Source organism: Ursus americanus, chromosome 9 (assembly GCF_024610735.1).
Source record: "Ursus americanus isolate L20-20 chromosome 9, mUrsAme1.1.p, whole genome shotgun sequence".
Lineage (NCBI taxonomy): Eukaryota > Metazoa > Chordata > Mammalia > Carnivora > Ursidae > Ursus > Ursus americanus.
Window position 1 is genome coordinate 52956511 of NC_142135.1, and position 22697 is coordinate 52979207.

Below are 22697 nucleotides of genomic sequence, written 5' to 3' on the forward strand. Positions count from 1 at the left end.
GAGAAAGGAAGGTAAGAGACATAGGTTGGGACGGCGGCCACCTGATAAATGTCCTTAAAGAATTTAGGCTTCAATCTGAAGATTATGGGCATTACAGATCATTTTTAAGCAGAATAGTGCTATGATCAAATGTGCATTTTGAAAAATTGCTTTGGCTGCTACAAAGGAAATGAAGGTGGAAAAGCTGGGGACCGGGAGGTCAAGGAAGACACTATTGTAGAGAGTAATACAAATATAAGTTAAAAATTAAGAATATCTACAACATAACACATTTGGGTACATCTAATATGTTAACTCAGGAAGGGGGATCACATTTCCATATCAATTTCATGCAAAAACTGAGCCTTATACGCTAACTTAATCAACCAAACTACAAGATTTAAAGTTAATATTGCAGCTGGAACAAGAAGTTGCAAAACCCTTTCCCCTACTGTTCATGCCACCGAGACCTTGTTCTTCAGTGTGACTTTTTTTGGGATACTGTGCCCCTCTTCCAGTTACTGTAATAAGATGGGTTCTAACAAGCTGCAACCCCAGGTAAGCCTTCAACAGCATGCCTTCTCTCTTTCCAAAACCCACAGAGTACACGTAAACCTTTTTTTTTTTTAATTTTACAAAGAAAGAAGCGTTCTTAGTGTTATCATCTTACAGTAACCCTCGTTTTTCTTCTATGTGGCTTGTTCATTCTTTCTCTCTATAGAGTCATTTCAAAGCCCCTTTGATATCATTTGCCTTTCCTCCTCTATCATTCCACCAACTGATTTAATATCCCACTTGAGAGAGAGTAGATTGCAGGAGTTAGGAGCACAGATTGAAGCCAGACAGCCTGAGTTCAAATACTAGAGCCACCACCAAATTACTCCATGACCTCCAGCCACTTACTTAGCTCTCCACATCTCAGTTTCTTCTAAAATGAAGATGATAATACCCATCAGTGGAAAAAGTTGCAGAAATGGCTCCAGCTCTTTATTGGATCCAGACACTTGGTATTTGACTTCGCAGCTCTTTCTGTAAGGAAGCAGAATCTATTTTCCCATCTCTTGAACCTAGATGAGTGTTTTGACTTGCTTTGTCCAATAGAATATGTAGGAAATGATAGCGTGCAGTCTGAGCTTAGGTTTCAAGACTTCCACTCTTGCTCTCTTGGAATCTTGCTGTGACCATGAGAATAATCCCAGGCTAGTCTTTTGAAATATCAGAGCTCACATAGAAAAGGACCAAGTTGTTTTATCTGAGACCATCCTAGACCCACAACTCAAACCAACTAGGCAGCTGACTGTAAACACGTGAGTGAGCCAGGCCAATGTCTTTTGGGCTTAGCCCAGATCAGCAGAAACAGTGACTTAAGAAAAATAATAAATAGGTATTGTTTTACATTTTTAAGTTTTAGAGTGGTTTGTTATACAGCTATTGTGGCAATGGATAACTGATACACTATCTCATAGGAACTTAAATGAGTTTGTCAAGTACTTACTTAGAACAATGGTTGCAATTTAATAATTATTATTTAAATATTTGCTTTTATTATTATTTGTAATAGTAGTAGTAGTAAAGAAATGGGATCTGGATTAGAAATACAGATCTGAAATGAGCATTAAAGTGGCTACAGAAAACATGACAAAATGGGAGCCCTTAGAAAGCATTTAAAATCCTAATTTTATCTGCCTTGATAGCTTGAAATATGAATTTATCTCTTTTATGTCCAGAAACATCCTAAAGTTTAAAGGAATAAAAAACTGTAAAATTTCACAAAGACAATGAGAACAAGAGGTTAGTAGAGTGAGGAAAGATATATACATATATAAAGTTTTTTTTTTTTTTCAGAAGTGTTATCAATCAGAAGAGAATGGATTCTTCTCAACAGAAAGCCTCTGGTCAGATTCCATGGAAGGCAGGAGTTAAGGAGTGTGGTTAACAATGGGGCTTTGGAAACAAGTGTCTAGCAAATTAGTGTGATTCCAGCCCCACAACCCTACCACACAAAGACAAGCTACTGTTCTTTCCACCCACTTCCCTGGCCCCTCACAGGAGTCTGAAGATTATTTTCTGGAGAAAATAACGCAAGGGACTGAACTTTGTAATGGTAAGCGAAGTAGAAGGAAGGATGATGGGGAAGATAAGATAGGCGTTGGGGAGAAGTCTGCAGGCTAAAGAGCAGATCTCCAAACCGTTCCCTTCCACCTTGGCATTGCAGCCAGATTTCTAGCAACCACTCATTTCTAAGGGATAGGAAGAATCTTCTCTGCTTTTAGCAAGAGATGCAGATAGCAAAATAGATAAAGAGGGGGGGGGGAAACTCAAATAAGTGGAGATTTTGCAGGTAAAAAATTGATATTTAAATATGTTTCTCTTTCTCTCTCTCAACAGAAAACATTTCAGCCACAAATCAAGAAGAAGCTTCTCTACCACAAAAAGGGAAAAATCAGAAAATAAGAGTTCAAAAATGAGGGCTTTAATTAATCACTCATTACTTTAAACTAAGACACCAAAAAGTTGTACCCCCATGGTAGTGGCACTATAAGTAACACAGCCCTTGCATAGACGTGGAGCCTGGCTTTCATCATCTGGATGGCCCAACAAACCTCAAACTCTGAACTCACGTAACGACGGTCCTAGACTGGAAATGCCTCTAGTTAGCTGGCATAAGAAGAAAACAAAAGTTCTCTCTGGAGAAGGACGTCCATCATGCTAGACCTCCAATTATTCCTACAAATGGGGTTTCTAAAATAATGTCTAGCACACAATGATATGACCATAACCAGGCACACAAAGAAACAAGACTTTATGAGTAAAACAAGCAAAAATAACATAAATAATAACATATCCACAAGTACTTGATTAGTATCTTTATCATAAGTAAGTGGAAATATAAGAAGACTATAAAACACCTGTGTTTATTTTATTCAATAAAAATAAAAGACTGAACTTAAATATTTCAGCAGGGCACTGTAAACTACATGCCTGAGTAAGTTTTATAATGTATAATCTGAAGAAGTAAATCTCTAAAATAAACCTAAAGACTGCCTGTGAGTTAAGCCATTCCTTTGTTGGAGAGCTCTAAACGTTTAAAAGTACTCTCTTTTGCTAAGCCAGTATCTCAGGACTCTTGTGTCCAGGGGTGTGCTGGTAAATGACACATCTGTATCATTTGCTAGTTTCTGTAGCAGAAATACTCTCACCATGCCTGGCTTCAGGCAACCAGTAGGATGTCAGTAAATGCAGAGCTGAGAAGAGATCCATACAATCAGCTCTCATAGGCCAGTATGAGTCAGTGCCAACACACTGTTGGTTGTATTCCTGATTATGTCTTTTCTGGCCAAGGTAAGCTATCCCTAATTCTTAGTTACTTCCCCTATGCAGTTCATTATCTGTGACATTTTCAATCATTCAATGGGTAATTATTAAGGGCCTACTATTTGCCAGTAATTGTTCTAGGAACTAAACATACATAAATGAACAAAAAATATCTTCATGGAGCTTATGTCATAGTGGAGAGGAAAAGACTACGAACAAACAAGTAAATATACAATCTGTAAAATATTGATAAATGATATGGAGAAAAATATACAAGGATAAGGTGGGGGGTTGCTATTTTTTTTTAAAGATTTTATTTATTTATTCGACAGAGATAGAGACAGCCAGTGAGAGAGGGAACACAAGCAGGGGGAGTGGGAGAGGAAGAAGCAGGCTCACAGGGACGAGGCTGATGTGGGGCTCGATCCCATAAGGCCCCGATCACGCCCTGAGCCGAAGGCAGATGCTTAACCACTGTGCCACCCAGGCGCCCCGGGGGGTTGCTATTTTATATGGGGGAAGGCCTCACTGATAAAAGACCATACGATATATTTACTCTTTTTTCTCACATTTTGCCGTAAAGCTCTTGATAAACTACAGAGAAAACAAAAAGAGTTGAATTTATGAAAACTTTAAGAGCTTACAAAGAATATAAGCACTATGAAGAGACATTACTCTAAAGCAGAGATTGAAAATAAAGTGTTCAAAAGAACAGAACCAACATTTAAAACTTGGAAAAGTCCAGTGAATATGCAAATTTTCAGGCTTGTTTGCAAGACTGGAAAACAGGCAATGCTGATACTGCATTCTGGTGTCCTTTCGACAAGGCCTAAGCTCTCCAGGCTGGCGTTGTAGACCCTAGAAGGCTGTCTGTCTCACCTTACATTACCTACATGGCCCCTGCAGCCATCTGAATTTGTGACCCTGCCAAAATTAATTAATAAATATTTTTAAGAATTCTTTCTGTTTCTGATTTGTTTTTTTCATTATCTTTGAAAATCAACCACAAATTTTGAAAAGTAATATACCAGCGGCTCTGCAACCTACTCTATAAGACATTTCCAAAATACATTTTGAAAAGTGGTCACATGAACATAAAATGGGTGTATAAATTCACAAGATAGGCACTTTAAAGGGAAAGGGGGAAAAAAACATTAAGAGGTAAAAATTCTAGAGTGTTAAAATATTCGTGATACTTTTTATTAGCAATCAAGATATATACTATTATAGCAATATTCATATTCTCCAATGTGTGTCTATTTCAGCATAAATTGTCATTTTTAAAGCATAGTTTCTTCTTGTGATCACCCTGACCCTATCAGCATTACTAAAATATAGTGACATATAAGTGGTATTTCATACTTTGAAAGTATTTAATATATATTGAACAATATGGAGGAAGTCCGACCAAATTAATTATAAATTGATGCAAATCTCTTTTCATCAATGAATGTAGTGTGAAGGTTATCAAACTGTTGTCCATCCAATTCAGATAGAATGTTTTTTTAGTTCACAATTACAAATAAATTTCAAAACCAACAGCAAAACCAACACCTACACTAGTCTATGAAACATATTTTACGGACTCACTTTATGCAATATCACCTTCCATCTGCCAAGACACATATTTATAAGATTCTATTTACAATGCTGCCTAGAAACCACTATTAGTCATCATAAATATTGCTATAACCAAATAATCCCATAAATCAAATGCTGCAAATAAAAACAAGTGATTCTGGAATCATTTCTAGAGCCTGTCTCCTTGCTTTCAAATTGTTTATTTGTGGGAAGGAATAGAAGGAGGATAAAATAACTAAAGCAGACCTTACAACTAAAACTATAATATTTTCAACTTAAAAGTATATGTAAATGGAAATGTTTCACATAAGGAGCTGTTTCTTAATTAACTCAATTCTCTTCCCCTTCACTTTGAGATTTCCTTATATCTCTTTCTCAGTTATAGAACAATACGATACACACAAATATATAATTAGTTGACATAAAATCCATTTGGAGACCATTTTTTTTAAAAGAAAGCCTTATTTCATCCTTATAGTGTTATTTTATCTAGATTATGTGAGGTTTAAAGGCATTGAACTTCTCAGAATAGGAATGTCTCTTATACCACATTTGTAACATAGCCAAATATGCTAATCACTGTTATGCATAATGAAGTTGTAATAGATTTGTTGTTCGAACATATAACTAAATTGAGTGTGTCTAAAAGGTAGAATCTGTATGAATCTAGAATATCTGAGTAATATATTCCAACTGACCTAAACCCTAGTTATCAGGTGATGAGTAAATATATCAGCATGAGTACATTCAACTATGTCTATTGGCTACTAAGTGCCTGTGATGTCCAGGGATTATGCTAAATATTGAGAATAGAACCACAAACAAGGTAGGTGTCTAGCCTCAGGAACCTGCGAAACCTTAATAGTGTAATACATACAACAGCAGAAGGAGTCATCCATTCATTCAACACACTTACTTCAAACACCTGAGGCAAAATAGCCTTGTTCTGGGCTCAAAAGATACCATAAACAAAAAAGAGGTCTGTGCCTTTAAGGACCTCGCACTGTAGGGAAAAAATCATTAAAATGTTTACAGTATAGCTGCTAAGCATTTGATAAAATAAGGACCTAGTCCATACAAGTGACACTAGATAGAACATCCCTTAGGAAATAATACCTGAGCTTCATCTGAAGAATGGGGTGGGCAAGGGCACTCTAGCCTGCAAGGACAGCAGGTGCAGAGCTAGGAAAGCCTGAGAGTCTGAATGACTGGAAGATTCAGGGTGCCGGTGAGGTGTCTGTCTAAATAATTGGATGACAGGAGGGTGGAGCTAAATCGTGAAGAACCTTGTATTCCATGCAGAGTGCCTAGGGACACTGCCCTTAGGAAACATGAAGCCATTAAAAAACTTTAAACAGGGAGTGACAGTCTAATTTCTTTCAAAAACATCTTTTAAGGAGGTTTTATAGTGGAGGAGAGAGAGAGAGAGTGACTCCTATCCCCTAAACAAAAGCAGCAGGAATGGATGAGAGAGGACAGTTAGTAGCAAGCAAATAGTATCAAATAGGATTTAGTGGTTAATTTTATCACTGTTAGGTTTCCAGTCTGGGGGATAAAATGTAAAATAAAACTATATATTTTGGGAAAGATATAGAATGAGAAAAATGAGGTAGAAAATAAGTATATATTGGTATAGGTTGAGTTGGAGATATCTTTGAAAGCTCAGGAAGATGCACCATAGCCTTTTGGGTAACAGGATTGGAATTTAAGGTCATGTAGGACTAGCCTAGAAATGAAAAATGTGGGCAATGAGCATCAACTGGTGGTTAAAACTATCGGAGTGAATTTAGTAACTCAGGAGGTGAGTGAAGCATGAGAAGACAGGTGAGGGCAGAACCCTGAAGAATAAAAAGGTTATAACAGGCAGAGGAAGAGAATCTAGGGAATAAGAAGGAAAGATTTTAGGGATGTCCATGGAAACCTAGGAGGGAAGAAGGAGTGATTAAGTGTCCAATGCTTCTGAGATGTCAAAGAGATTAAGTGGTAAGAGGTACCCAAAGTGCTTTTATAAGACTGCATCCAAACCAAGTGGCCAGCAGTAGATTATGGTTGAAAAAATTACGAGCCATTTACATATAAGGCAGCTGATACAAAAACAAAAACAAAAATGGTCTCTATGCTCTGATATGGAGAAAATGTTTTCCTCCAGGGGGAAGAAAAAAAGGATAGAAGAGGAAAGAGAAGTGGAACCCGCCACACGAATTTCTGTAGTAGGATTTCTATATGGCTAAATCTTAAAAATACAATTGAAACAATTGAACCTATCACATATTAAACTGGTAAAATAACAATAAGTTTAAAAAATTGATTTTAAATGACTTTGGAATACAGCATTTTGATGTTATATATGTTCTTAGAGGGATGTGTTCAAGGAACAGAAAGAACTATGTAGGCAATTTAAAATTCCATTAGGAGCATATTGTTTAATAGAACATTAGTATTAATGTTTTACAACTGCTTTATATCTGTTGTTTAAAAAAGGAATTAAATTAATGATATCAGGAGTCAATATCCTTCAGTGAAAGAGAAAAGTAATAACATTCTAAATAAAGAAATTAAGTGGAAAAAAGCTGAATTATTAAAATGTAGTTAGAAAGATCATCAACAACCTGTAATTTTCCCTGCTGTGACTACTGAAATGGTCTAGACGCAACAAGAACTTCTAGTGCCCAAATTGTGGTCTCTAAATAATAATCTACTAAAAGAAGAAACCAGAACTTCAATGTAATAGATGTTTGAGGGTCAATTTTGGAAATCAGCGTATCTAGGTATTAGATAAGAATTACTGAAATATAACGGTGGAGGCAGATAAATGAAAGCAAAGCATGTTGCAGAGCAATATGAGTCTGATCTCATTTTGATTAAAAATATGTATTAACAGCATGGCCATCATAAACGTGATGTCTAGATGGAGTACTAATTTTTAAAATTTTGCTTGTCCCCATTTGTTGAATGTTTATACTTTACATGCCTGCTTTTATAATTTTTAAAACTCAATTTAAGAAGTAACATCATCAACAATTAACCAACTAGTTCACTGAGGACCTGGGACATGGTAGACAGAAGTCAGGGTGCAGTGGAGTGAAAATGAATAGGAGTGGAAACTCTAAGTGTAAACTACTGAGTCTGATACAAAAGAAAGGAAGGAGGAGAAGAGTAATTAATTAGAAGCAGACAGCTCAAAAGGCTCCAGGTATTCTTTGCTCTAGACCTTTGGTGCTGGATTTCTTCTCTCCAGAAGATGCTTCTTACAAACATCCATGTGACTCACTCAGTCACCTCCTTTCAGTCTGTTTAAGTATCACCTTCCTACTGAAGCCTATTCAAAATCATACCTCTTTTCCCCAACCCCCTCTCCTCCACTTGCACAAATCCCCTACCCTGATCCTACTTTTTTACCATTGACCTTGGTAATTCTCTAAATTTTATATAATTTTTACTCTTTTCTTGTTTATTATCTCCTCCCTTAGTATGTAAGCTCCGTTTGCCAGAAATTATTTTTGTCTGTTTTATACACTGATAATATTCCAAGTACCTAGAATAGTGTATGCCACCCAGTGTTACTTGGTAACTACGTGTAGGATTAGAAGAAGGTTTATTTAGGATCGGGAAAGACTTGAGCACATTTATGTGCTAATCTTGACTATTCTCAGGAAGAAAGGTAACCCCTGATTAATGAAGCTCAGGATGGTAAAAGCAATCCTTATGACATTTCCTTTGCACCTCTTCTTAGAGTATATAGAGCACATGTACAGTAGTAAGCAGATAAAAGCAGTTCAGGATGTCTTATCCGCCATTGAAAGAGTGAAACTGATTACCATTTTGTGCTTGCTACTTGACCTTTATTTCTAGTAACATAAAATGCACTGCCAGAACAGCTATACCAAATTCTGTTGGTGCCTTTCCTGTTGAAGATAGTCATCACTTTGGCAACAATACATTTCAGAAGCACACACTGTGTGAGCCGGTACTTGCTACCATGGAAAAGCAAAGGTCCAGTTAATTCCATTTAATGATATGGTGCATCTAATTAGCTGCACCTACACAGTAGGATAAAGTACCAAATGAGAACTGCCAAAAAAATCTGCTCGCAAGAACAGGTTTGTCATGAGGTTTATTTCCTTTTACAGTTTAATATTCAATAAAGATTAGGGGGAGGGAAAAAGGAATTGTATTAAGTCAAATTAAAGTCAAAACAAATATTTATTAAGGGCATCAAAAGACTTAAAGAAAACTAAAGTCATAAAGAAGATAGTAGTCTCAATCAATATTAACACAAAGCAACTATAATAATTTGTTCGAGGAGGTCGCTGGGAGGATGTGACTGCTGGTTGACCTTGAACTGGATCTCCAAATCAGAGATTCCACGGTGCTCCCCTTGCCCCATCCCCTGGAATGTGGGTTCTGCTTGCCTCCCCCCTCCCAGAGGCTGCTCCAAGGATACAGCCTTGAAATAGTGATGTGGTGTTGAGACCATGTAGATGGTATATGAGATTGAACCCACTTAAGGCGTCTGTATAAACTTTTAAGATTTGGTGGGCAGGTGTGGAGATCTACTTCTCTTACTGCCACCCAAGACAAGCCTCCTGCCCACCTGGAGTGGCCTGCCTCTTCTTTCTCTTCCTCTCTGAGGACATGGGCCAGTTTCAGATTACACCTGAGAGGCTCCCAGGAGCTTGCAAACTGCAACAATAACAGTAGCGAAAGTAGGCACTTGCTCTTCTCCTTATCTCCTAACGCTTTTCTAGGTTCAACCTCCTGAGATTTCTTTGGACCTTTAATCTTTTTTTACCTTCTGATAGTGTCTTGTGGCTCTTGAAGGTCCTCAATTTTGTTTTGTTTTGTTTTGTTTTGACTGTTTGGGGATCTTACTTTAAAGTCACTGATTTATATATGGCCATTGAACAATGCTTGCAAAAACCTCTAGTCTCAGAGGACCATTCTCAAATGATCAATGTACCAGCACACACAATATTTGTTTTGTCTTGTTTTTTTTTTGGTTAGGTCTCATCATAGGCCACTTGGATCATGTACATAAAATGAAATAATATATACTTAAAAGCTTATAAGTAAATTCAAATAGTTTAATACATGAGGATATATTTATATTTGGTAAACTGCCCTAATTTCATAAAGTTTACCTTAAAGTTTTTAAAAAAGTTCTAATATGGGTTAGTTTGGAATTAGAAGCAAAGGATCCTCACTTTTCTAGTCTGAGTAAAAGTTTAAAAGTCTCAGAATGAAAATGACGCAGAATATCATTTTGAAAAGAAGGAAATAATAAGAAATAGAAAATATTACATTTCACTGGTAAAACAATGTCTTACTCAGGACAGATTAGGAACAAAAGTGTTGGTCAAAAAAAAATGATCTAATGAGGAAGACATGATTAGAAAACTTGTTAGTTAAACATTAGGGAGAATTGCTAACATAGTAAAAGAAATAAGGAAATCAAAGCATATAGCCACCATTTCATAAGGCACATCACTCAAGAAACCTAAGCCATTCTGCTCCATTATTTGAAGAAATCATTTTCTGATAAACCAAACTCAACAGCTCAGTGTTTTGATCTCTCGAAAACTTCTATTTTTGTGCTCTTCTCATGGAGGTGTAGATGTCACTACCAGCTAATACATTAGAATTTTAGGCAAGCATGTTAATGGTAGTCCCAGGCTTTGGGATGTCAGTTAATCCACACATTATTGGCATAGAGGAATGACTGATGCCCTGAGAACTCAGGCAAGTACAAGCTCTTTTTAGATTACTATTTATGGACTTAATTACTACTGCAATTCACTTAATCATTCCATGTCATATACCAGTTCATGGATGTTCTGAGAGTCCAATCACAGTCCAACGCAATGACAAATGTGCTGGAACAACTTGGCTTGCCTGAAGGAGCGGCAGATTGAATTAATTTTCTAATTTAACAATAAAAGGATTTAAATAGGACACAGAGCCCTCCATATTAGAAAAAGAAGTCTAAATTTAGACAGCCTGCATGGCTCAGTCGGTTAAGCAACTGACTCTTGGTTTCGGCTCAGGTCATGGTCTCAGGATCATGAGATCGAGTCCCATGTGGGCTCTGTGCTCAGCATGGAGTCTGCTTGAGATTCTCTCCTTCCCTCTCCCTCTGCCCCTCCCCCTGCTCAGGCATGCTCTCTTTCTCTCTAAAATAAATAAATAAATCTTTTAAAAAGTCTAAATTTATATCAAATAAGAATTTTGACAAGCCTACCGGAACCTTAGACATACCAATGTCAGTAGTTTTTATTATAACATTCTTGGATATTAACACGGGTTTGCCCAGAGCACTGATTCTGTAAGAACAACAAGTCAAGGCCTGTGCAGTCTGAGAGCTCCCTTTTCTACAAGTCATACTTGGGAAGAATTTGTAACTTGAAAGGAATTCTGTCAACTTCAGAAAATTCCAGGTTGAGTAAGACACTGTTACTGTTGTCCAAAGAGCTCAGAAGAACACAACATCTTCACATAATAACTGGATGCTATAAAGGGACTCTGTCTAGGGATTTTAAAGTAATAAAGGAAAATATTTTTCCATTTTCTTCAAATAATTTCTATGAAGAAAATTGTCATAAGTGTAATCTTCTTTAATTAATCATCTATAAAGGCAATGGTTAAGCACGGCCCCTCCAAAATTTAGTACATAAAAGAAACCTCTAATTGCCAACAACATATCCATTAGTGTGAAAAAGGATTGGATAATACAAGCTACATAAGATACTGCTCCTCCTTCTGAAAGACAATTTGGGAAACATTTATCTGTTTCACTAGCCAATACTCAACCCAGAGTACGCAAGTGAGGTAGAGGGGACATTTCAATAAGAAACATAAAATTAGGCACCAGATTCATAATGGATTCTGATGGTTTAGAATTACACAATTTAAGGACTAAAATGAAAGAGAGAGAAATGAAGGGAAGATATGAAAAAAAAATCAGGTACCTTGAGTTTCTTGGTTCCATCCTTTCTTCCAAAGAACTTAATTTTACCAATTAATATATAAATATGCTCTATTCTTCTCATGCATGAAAATGGAAACTTCCATTATGCTTTACATGCCTTTCAAACCCTTACCTTATTTCTTTAATCTTTACCACGGATCTTTTAAAAGTTGTCTCCTCTCTTTGCATCTTCCCTTGTACCCCACAAACTGGAGTATTGCCCCATCTATACTGCTTTTCTCAAATTTTTGTCATGTGGACTACAGACAATCTCTACTCTGCCACATCAGTGGACCCACATTTCAACCTTCCTTTTGTGACATTTGGAAATTCTGACTACTTAACCAGTTTTGAAATTCTATCCTGGGACACTGACTTCTGCCTCACCTACTCTGCTGTCCACTATTTGTCAGTTTGTTGGTGGGCACCCATTTCTCCAACTACCCCTAATGTTTGTGTCTCATGGTCTTTCCTGGCATTAGCTCTCTCTCTGTTATCTCTTCTAAGTTGGATGATTTCATTCATTTTCATGGCTCCAGGAATCATTGATATGCTGACACACACATTTTAGGCAGGGTTCCTAATATTCTGATTCAGCTTTATGAGAAACTTTTTTCTTTTGACTCTTCTAATGCTTCAAACTAACAGTCTCATCCTATCCCTGGGCTGCATCCCATGAAATTAAGTATGTTTTATTGTTAAACTCCAGTCAATAATCCAGAAACAAATAGTTTGTACAATGATTAAACACAGCTTTAGAAAACAATAAAATTTCCAAATCCCTTTGTGAAACTAAGAAAATCTGACAAAATAGCCCAAGCCTGGATAAACATAATATGAAGAACTGACCTATACCAATTACAAATAAAATTGTAAAAGTCAGTTAAATATTAGCAACTCGAATTTAGCATTCTGGTAAAGTTATAGTTTCTTAAAAAATACAATAAGAAAAAACATGACCTTGTAAATAGATTCTCAGTAGTTATTTGATAAAATTCAAAATCCATTCTCAAGCTCAAGCTTGAAAATCAAACAGATATGACTTAGAATTATAGGTTATTCACATATAGCTGTTTTTCCACCAGACAGGTAAATTAGCCTTTTTTGGATCCTAGTTTCACTAATTTTTAAAATGGTGCTAGATTGCCTTAAGCCCTCGTTAGAAATACATCTCATCCCTTCCTTTTCATAATATTCTTTATCTTTAAAGTCACGCATTTAACATATGTTTTCCCCACCAGACTGAAACCACCTTGAAGATACGCATGTATGTGTGTGCATGATCAGTTACAGAATTTGCAGGGCCCAGTGCAAAGCGAAAATGAAAGCCCCCTTGTCCAAAAATAATTAAGAATTCCAAGACAGTGATAGGAGAGTATTAAACCAAGCAAGGAAACCTTCCACACATAGGCCCCTGTGCGACTACACTGAACACATGGAGGCTTTATGTGTACGTGGTATGTCTGTGTGTGTGTCTGTGTTTGAAATACGTTGAGTATTATGCCTGGAAAAATAAGCCATAGGAACCTCGAAAAAATCTATAGACAGAAAAATTGCTAGCATTCAGATCTCAGATGATAAACAATAGTCATATTAGGTTGGGCAAAAATAGTTCAGATAATTAATCAAGAAAATATTTTCAGGTTTACCACTGACCAGTTTGAAGATTGCAGAACAATTAAAAAGATGTTGATTAATCTTTAACAATTCTCCCTTTAAGTAGACATTGATATCATTTTATTTCAATGTTTTCTATTACATTGTATAAATCATTCTGAGATGATGTCTTCCCTCCTAATATGTATTGGTTGTAATTCAAAACTATGTACTATTTTGTTTCTGTGTTGACTTTTCTGCACAGTTCATTGAGTCTATGAGTGAACATGATAATATCCACTCCATTTCTCTAATCATAAAGCATTAGCATATAAAATTCATAGAATGGTTAATCCTTGTCCGTCTGTCTTATAAAAAATAATGTTTAGCTTATTGAAATATCAACCACTAATTTAAGACTTCATTTTTGTAATTCTTTAAAATGCTATTAATTCCCTCATACACAGAAGAATAATAACTTGATGTAGTTAGAATGTATCCCTTTTCATATACCAATAAAAATTCCAAATACTTTATGGGTATCCTTTTCAGAGTAATTCTTCATATTTAGGGTTAAAGTTTAGGGTGGAATTTATATGTCCTCTCCTGGAGCTCTGAATAATTTCCTCTCATGATTCCCAAAAGTTCACTTATGCACAAGCCCTTATTCTGTCAGGTTTTATGGTGACTTCATGAAAAAGGAAGACGGATTTCCTCTTGAGGAAGTTATTGATGGATGCTCTTTTATCTATATCTGAAAGTATTTAAAAAAAAAAGGTGCAGGCTATGTGCAATTACATACCTCAATGCTGCTGTCAGGGATTTTAAACTAATAAATAACCAATCTAGGTGTGTTTAGTTACAGAATTCATTTTTAAAAGTCACTCCATCCTCCTGTTTTTCCACTCCCCACCTCCCACTCTAGGCTCTAGTCAAAAGGAAATCCTTGGCTTTTCCCACCACATTCTGTCTCCTGTTCTCATTTGCTTCCCTCCTCCTCCTCCTCTTTCCTTCTACTTCCCTTCTGCCTTTACATATTCTCTCTGCATGCATGTTCTCATTCATGCATTCTCATACAGTTGTTCTCTCTCATTCTCTCACTCAACAATACTTTCTGAATACCTGTGTGCTGGAGACTATTCTAAGTGGACAGAGGCTTGGCTAAAAAGCACAGGAAAGAAAAAGGCAGGAGAGAGTGAGTTGTGTGCCAGAGAGGGGTAAGAGAAGGCAATAGCACCCAGATCACACAGGAAGACCTTAAAGGCTTGGTACACAGTGGCAAGTGGGCAGAGGGTGGTCACAGAAGGTGGCATTGCGTAAATCAAATATCCTGCTGCTATGAGGAGAGTGAAGAAGTCTTAAGCAAGAGTGAAAGCTGGAAGATACCCTAGACAGGGTTTTAATGGTTTGCCCATGTGCAATTCTCAGAGTGGACAGATTGGATTCAGGATTTATCTTAGAGGTAGAGTTGACAAAACTTGCCTATGGATTGCATGTGAGAAGTGAGACTAAAAGACGAATGGGAGATCCAAGCTTTAGGTTTGAGCAACTCCGTCTCAATCATTCACTTCTGTTCTTTCTCCCTTCTTTCCTCTGTTCTTTGTTCACACTGTAACTGAATCTGGAATGTTCACAGCCTTAGGTTAGTTCCTGCTTCAGTCTCAACTTAGAACTCAGAAACTCCAGAAAGCTTTCCTGAGCAAAGACACACCCACATGATACCTGACCCTTTCTCCCTCTTGGCATCAATTTCCACATTTTTCACAAGGATGGCTAACACAGAGGCTGCAAGCATGAACTCTAGAGCCAGACTACAGCAGGTTTGTGTCCAAGCTCTGTTACTAACTAGCTAAGTGAACTCTGGCAAGTTACTTAAGGAAGTCTCAGTTCCCACATCTGTGAAGTGCAGATAAGAAAACTGTCTACTCATAGACAATTTTGCGTGAGAGGATATATATATAAAATGCTTAGCACAATACTAGTGCAGAGTAAATGCTAGATAAATGATAGCCGTTATCATCATCACTGTTACTACTTTACCCACCTTCTTTTAAACAGGGTTCCTGCAGAATATCAGAAAACAAATTGAAGCAGGAAATACTAAAATAATTCAGGCTTAGAAAAAAATTAACTCCTCAGTAGAATACAGTAAAAATGGTTAGTATGACTTATTGGCCAATTCAGATACATGTATCGGTCGGAGTCATAATTATCAACTATTATAGTCAGTCTCCATTTTCTCCACCTAACCTGGGCATTGTGCTTCGGGTCCAAACATACCACTTACCAGATTAGATGCACCCACAGGATTATTTTTCTTTGAGGTCTCACCTGGGCAGGCGCATCTACAAAACACAGGGCAGAAAGAGACTGATTACAGAGGTTGAGGGGCTGAGGGCGTGACCCTTTTAATCTTTCTTTACTTCCTTTTTCTCTTTTTTTCAAGACGACTTGGCATCGTCCACTACATCCGTGGCAAGAGCTGCGACGCCTCCTTGGTGGCGTAGGCTTGCGATTGCCTAGCTTTCGCCCTACACATTTGGGGATTCCGTGGACAGATTAGCAACCAATGCTTTTAGATCCCAGTCGCCTAGCTTTGCCAAGACGGTTAGAGGTCATTTGGAACGTCTTTTGCCTCGAATTGTTCTCATTCAGAAGGCCAGCTCCTTCCTCCTGTGGTGCTTTGGAAATTCGCGCCCTCCTCTGGTCCCGGTTCAGGTGCACGAGAAGAGCTAAGGGAGGACGCAGGTGCTCAAGAGAGGTGGGGCGGTGAAGGCACCCCGGTGGTGAACCCAAAGATAAAACCTGCAGACCCAGCGCGAAGTAGAAACTGAAAGTACACTGCCGACTGATCCTACGGAAGTTATGGGAAAGGCAAAGCGCAGAGCCGGGCCGTGGTGTGTGCCGCCCCCCTTGGGATGGATGAAGCAGCAGGCGCGGCGTGGGTGAGAGGAACCAGCGGCAGAGGCCGCCCTACCCGGCACGGCCTCCCGGCAACTCCGCGGAAGACCCGGGTCCTGGCAGCGACTATGGGCGGTGAGAGCTTGCTCCTGCTGCAGTGGCGGTCGTCATGACCACGCCCGCCTCCCGCAGACCATGTTCCATGGTAAGCGCTCCTCTCCCAGGCGCACCAGTCCGCACGCCCGGCACGCCGGGGGACTCCAGGACGCGTCGCCGGGCCCCGCGCCCAGGCGCGTCCGGGAACAGCCCAGCCTTGCACTTTGGACCTGTCGAGAGCGCTGGCTCTCCCACAGGCAGGCGTCAGCCGCGCCTCGGTACCCTGGCCCACAGCCACTTGCAGTCGGGACGAAGGCGCCTAGCCCGCTGCAAGAAGCCGTCCCCGACGCCGACTCGAGACCCAGCGCTGCAGCCTCCGCGCCGCTCAGCGGTGGCAGCCCGCAACCAGGTCTCAGCGGTAGCCAATAGCTCGCCGTCAGTCTTTCCAGCCCGCGCTGCCCTCTGTCAAGCCGGCGCCCAGCCCGCCCTACGCGAGCTCCGGCTCCTGGCGGCGCCCTGTTACTCCCAGGCGCCCGGGTAGGGGCGAGTTACCTGAGCTCGTGGAGTTCCCTACTCTCTAGAGAAGTGAAAGCGAAGCTCCCACGGGACGCGCTTTTAAACCCTAAGGGGACAGGTCTCTGGAAAACCCCGTTTCGTCCCCTCAGCCAGGCTGGGAGTTTCCGACCGGGGCTGTACCTCGTGCCCTTTGCTGGGAACCCAAGTCCTCGGGCTGGCACCGAGAAAGGCGAGTTTCGGGTTTTTGTTTTTTCCTATATGGGTGCTCCTTGGTGGGGCAGGATTAAATAGGCTTAAGTCTAAATTCTAGACTTTTGCTGAGATCTAATATATTTTTATTCGTGCGGACTACGGAGAAGGGCAGAGCTGAGGTGAGCGAGCTGGATTCCCTTGGCAGCCATATGGCCAAGGGAAAGAGCCAAAAAGTTTACCGGATAGGAACGAAAGGAAAAAAGAGTTGTGAGGGGCGAAGATCTGCTGAGGGAAATTAGAATGTTTTATAGTAAATACTTCCTCATGCAAAAAAAGAAAAGAAAAAGAAAAAAAAAAAAGGACGGTGGGGGAGGGCGCGGGAATAGGGAGCAAATTGCTCTTCCGTTTCGTGCTTGGTCTGTGCGCTTTCCAGGCTACACCGTTAGGTCAGAAAGCCTTTCCTCCCTCATAGGTATTAAAGGATCTTGACTTGGCATAGCCAAGAAGTACCAGATCAGTAACAACATGGGGGGGGGGGAGTATGGAAGGTGATTATGGAAAAAGATTTGTAATGGGCGCCCTCCAGAAGTTTAGTATAGAATTAGAAATTAGGTATATCCCTATCTGCCTCACAATGCCATGGATCTCCTGCAATTATTTCTTTCTTGTAGCTCTTGGTTCTAATCTCTACATCATCTCTGATTTGAATCGGAGAGGTTAAAAAAAAGAAAAGGAAGCTGGGATGTACATTATTAACAAGGAGCTTTATTTCCTTAAATGTATCTATATTATTCATCTACTAACAGTTATTAGCAAACAAAATATTAGAATTTTGAACTTCTGATAATAATGATTATAACGTGTGGCTTTTGCATTTCCAAAAGATTTCACAAGAACCTTAAGGATAGAGTTACTCTTTCAACTTTTCCTTTGCTGTTTCTTTGGGGAGTTGGTAGTTGAGGCCCTACTATGTGGTTCTACAGGGTACTATTTAGTTTAAATAAATTAATCATATTTGAGGACCAAAAATGGGATACTAATAAAAACAGGGAACCAAGAAAGATGAGAAAGCCTAAACAGGTACAGAGGAGAATCACACATGGTACCACATCACTGTTTCAGTATCTTAAACAAAAATGGAAAAATGATTTTATAGGATCAATTTATAAGTCATATTCACATTCACGCACATGAGATTATGTTTTCTGGTCTTACCTCTGACACATAACCTGGTGTCATAAGAGCAAATATTTAGTGTCTGTTTTCCTGAAATAGGAGTGTATGATGCGGTGTTTCAGAGCTTGGCCAGGAAGCACCTTAGTGAGGTTCATGTGGAAAAAGATGGGTTTTTGTACATTTCCTTGACTACGCATGCGTGCGCGCGTGCGCACGCGCACACACACACACGCTTGTTTTGTAGGAAGCAGTGCAGCTCAGTGGCGAAAAGCCGAGTTTCTGAACTTTTTAACCTGTCTCTTACTATACAGGTTATATATGGGGGAAAAGTTTCTTTGTTTCTTAGATTCTCCATCTGCAGAACTGTGAATAATCTGTAGAACTTACTTCCTGAAGTGGTTATGAGATTAAATGAAATACCGTGTGCAATATCACAGGATGGCTGCAGAAATATCTTTAAGTGTCTATCATGGGATTTGTGGATAGAGTATACAGAGCAGTCTTAGTGTTGATTGTGGCAGAAATTAGATTTCTTTATAGGAGGATAATCAGATTTATGTTTGTAACCTTAATGAGCTGATTTCCATACAACTCATGGTTGTTTTCTGTTTATTAACTTTTTCTTCTCTTTATGCACCAATTTGCTTGTGCCAATCATTCATATTAAAGCCAAGTCATATATTCAGATAATGTTTTCTATTCCATCCTGAATGTCTTTTGAGTATTTTTTAAAATTCCAGTGAAAATGGGTCTATGAAATGTTTATAATGGACATTCAGTAAGCACTTACTGATCTTAAAGAGTGATGAAAGACTGAATTGATAGACTATAGAAACTAGTTTATTTATGTTCACTTTGACCCCATAACTTATGCAGTTGAGGATTGAATGTATTATTTGGCTTAAATTAAAAACCAACAAGAACTTTTTAGACAGCCATCATTCTGGTGTAACCAAATTCCCTATTGAAAAACAAATTCTCCAGTTTCAATCCCTTCAGGAAATCTAAAGACAAAATTCTACAGGCCCAGGCTTGCCTTGCATTATTCCTTACGGTTTGTCTTTTCTGTAACCTAAAGAAAAGTTCAGGGTCATGAAAGGGGTGAATGTCTATGCATAATCTGAAACAAAACAGAATAAAAGCATAGTTTTTTCCTATTGCGACAACAATGTCAAAAGCATGCTCAAACTAGGCAATATTAATATGCTTATTCTCTGTATGGTGTGGAGAAAAGACTTCAATTGCAGACCAAACTGCAGTTGTTAATTTGAGAGGTGGGAACCCGTGAGATGGGTCTGAAGCCCTGGGTGTGTTTGCTGTATTGTCCATGAGGCAATTTCAAGTCTAAAGAAATATTTTATTGGTACGGCCAGGAAGATTCTTAGAATTAAGGTGCTTGAAAGTTGAAAGGGACATTCAAGGATCGTTTAGTCTAAAGTTTTCATTTTACAGATCATTTAAATGAAACTTAAAAGACACTGTCATTCACTTAGTCACACAACGCATTGTCATATAACCCCCCGTCACACCAAGACAAAAACCCTGAGTTTCCATACTCCAATCCTCTGTGTTTTGTTTGGCCTAGTCCAGCTGGAGCTAACCTATATAACAACAATGGCAACAATGGCTTTGTCTTTATAGACAAAGCAAATTATGTTTCATTTTTTAAAAAGATTTTATTTATTTATTTATTATTTATTTATTTATATATTTATTTATTTATAGAACGCGTGTGCAGGAGGGGGCAGGATCAGAGGGAGAGAGAGAGAGCATCTTTAGCAGGCTGTACACTGAGAGCCTGATGCCAGGCTCCATCTCACGACCCTGAGATCATGACCTGAGCAGAAATCAAGAGTCAGATGCTTAACTGACTGAGCCACCCAGGTGCCCCGAGACAAATTATGTTTCAGGATTGAGAAACTAGTTTTATTACATGAAAAAGACTAAGTTTCTACCAAACCATCATTGAAAGCACTGGTAAATGTCATTCAATGAGTAAATGGCTCAATATGAATTTAGGGAGCACTAATTACTGAAAGTTGGGGTAAAGATGACACAACAGCTAGTGCTCATAGAAAATAAAACAAACTCCTTTGTCAAAACATAAAAGATGGACCTTTAAAATAACATTTATGTAGAATAATAAAAAGGTCTCTTTTTTCATTCTAGTATTTAATTGTTTTAATATATTCCCCTTAAAACTCATTTCAAGTTGTATGCTATATAATCTCTTATCACCTACTCTTTCCAAAGTGTACCTTTTGGACACCTGTAAGAAGACAGAAAAAATGAAGTTTGGATCTATATAGTCTGTACAAATCTAATTACAAAGTCAGGATCTAGTAAATAAATAGCAATTGACTATTGTCTGAGAGTCTTCAGGATGAAGGAGCAGTAGTAGGAGAGAGAGAACTATGTAATATTACATAGAAGTGGCTACATTCAGAGGACTAATGTAATTACATATTAACAAAAGATTATGGACATTTCTGATCAAGTCCTGGTGAGGCAGTAAACTCAGGTTAGAATCCAGACCTGGCACCTACTATCTGGTTTTTACAAAAAGATTAATTCATAGGACTCTTTTGGTCTTTACACATAGGTATAAGGTAACAAAGTGCTTGGCACACGATAGGTACTCCAACATAACTATCATCATTATCGTTATTAATCTCCTAAGTGAATTTTGCTGGTATGGGTATAGATTCATAGTGGCAGAGCTGTGAATCAATTCCATGTCTCATTTTGTTTCTCTTACCTTGTCAAGTGTCTGTGATATATGAAGATGAGATGTGGGATTTATGTTTGTTCTCACAGCTGCTATTTAGCCTACTTTCTCTATTTGTAAAAATATGGTTCACAAATAGCCCATCATTTATTGGGGGTGCTACCGATTTTTACATGACAGATAATGACACAATAGATGATAATGTTATTGGGAACTTTATGATGTATTTAACATACATCACAATATTTGTTCCTAGGGTTCCAAAGAGTATTGTTTGTAGTCCCAATCAAAAAAGACACACAGGTGAAATGTCTTGCACTCATAAAGTACAGTTAAATTTCATCTGGGAAATTAAAAGGAATATATTGTCAACATAACTCGAGAGTTTGCAGAGAGATGCAAACAAGACATTTTGGCAGACTTATGAAAAAATATGTCTCTATATAACCACATTTTAATGTCTCTGGGAATAATTGGCTTTCCATCAGTGCATTATTACTGCCCAAAATGATACCATTTCTAGTTTCATTCCTTTTGATTAGACAATTGCCTCTAAGTAGGAAGGCTTATCAAAAACAGATATAAATCATTAGTTACCAGGGTGTGAATTTATTTAATGGGTTTTTCTAAGATGTCAAGAAGCTAGAGAGAGCTATGTTTGTAGAAAATATGGGTCTCTGGGCACTTAGAAACAAAGAATATACTGAAAAGATAGAGTGTCAAAATGTAAATGTCAACTTTGTCACAGCTCTGGGAAGGCTAAACACTTTAAGGTCCATCATAAATAAGAAAGAATATAATCACAGTATCATGGAAATAAATGTGCAGTGTTGCTGGTACTTGGACAATCATCAAGGTTTATGTAAATATACATGCCATAAATAATAAAATTTCAAAAATGTGTAACATTTTTTTACCTATCATTTACCAGTTTATCTGTAGATGCCATTTCTTGTAGAAGTGGTCAATATAAATCAAAACTGAATAATTATTTGTACCTTAGAGTGTTTTTCAGAGGCAGAGAATTTGCTTTCATCCCACCTGTTCAGTGCTTTTCCAAAGAGTACTTTTTAAGTAAAAAAGTGAAAGAAATCTAAAGTCTAAAATGCAGTCCTACTCTGGTTGTTACATAATACTGAATTTTAGGGTTCTTCCCACTTTATCCAAAAGCCGAGATGCATTTCAAAAAATTATTAGAAATACATGGTCAGGCCATTTGAAACAACACAATCGGACATATGATATGACTTACAACATTTGGCTTATTCTTATTCACTGTTCAATTTAGTTTCTTTCAGGTATATCTTTGGAATTCCTCCCCTGATCCTTGTTCTGTTGCCGGTAGCATCATCCGACTGTGATATTGAAGGTAAAGACGGCAGAGAGTACCAACACGTTCTCATGATCAGCATCAATGACTTGGTATGTGCTTGTTTGTTTTCCTCACGTGGTAACAGTTTCATATTCAAGTATCCAACTGTATTCCTTGAAAGAAAGTGAAATAACTGAAGAGTAAAATTTAGTGAGCTACGAACTACCTATCTTTATGGTTGGCATCATTATATCATTTTAGAATAATTCTTTAGTAGACCTTCAGATTCCCACAGCTAATCATTTCAGCTCAGCGCCCTTCACTACCACATTTCTTGCAAG

The 22697-nt window shown here is 38.2% G+C and overlaps 1 protein-coding gene and 1 long non-coding RNA gene across 3 annotated transcripts in view; one reads left to right on the forward strand and one right to left on the reverse strand.

Moving 5' to 3' along the window:
• The first annotated feature begins 16411 nt into the window (after nt 1-16411).
• IL7 (interleukin 7) overlaps nt 16412-22697 on the forward strand; it is a 45843-nt gene continuing 39557 nt past the window's right edge. For both annotated transcript variants that reach the window (XM_045806078.2, XM_087864789.1), the window contains exons 1-2: nt 16412-16541; nt 22333-22466. In XM_045806078.2, the coding sequence (XP_045662034.1) occupies nt 16532-16541; nt 22333-22466 (144 nt within the window). In that variant the 5' untranslated portion in view covers nt 16412-16531. The remainder of the gene's footprint in view (nt 16542-22332; nt 22467-22697) is intronic.
• The window catches only part of LOC123797943 (uncharacterized), a 32403-nt gene continuing 32099 nt past the window's right edge, over nt 22394-22697 (reverse strand). Inside the window, exon 3 of the long non-coding RNA XR_006781133.1 lies at nt 22394-22529. This is a non-coding gene — a long non-coding RNA (uncharacterized LOC123797943). The remainder of the gene's footprint in view (nt 22530-22697) is intronic.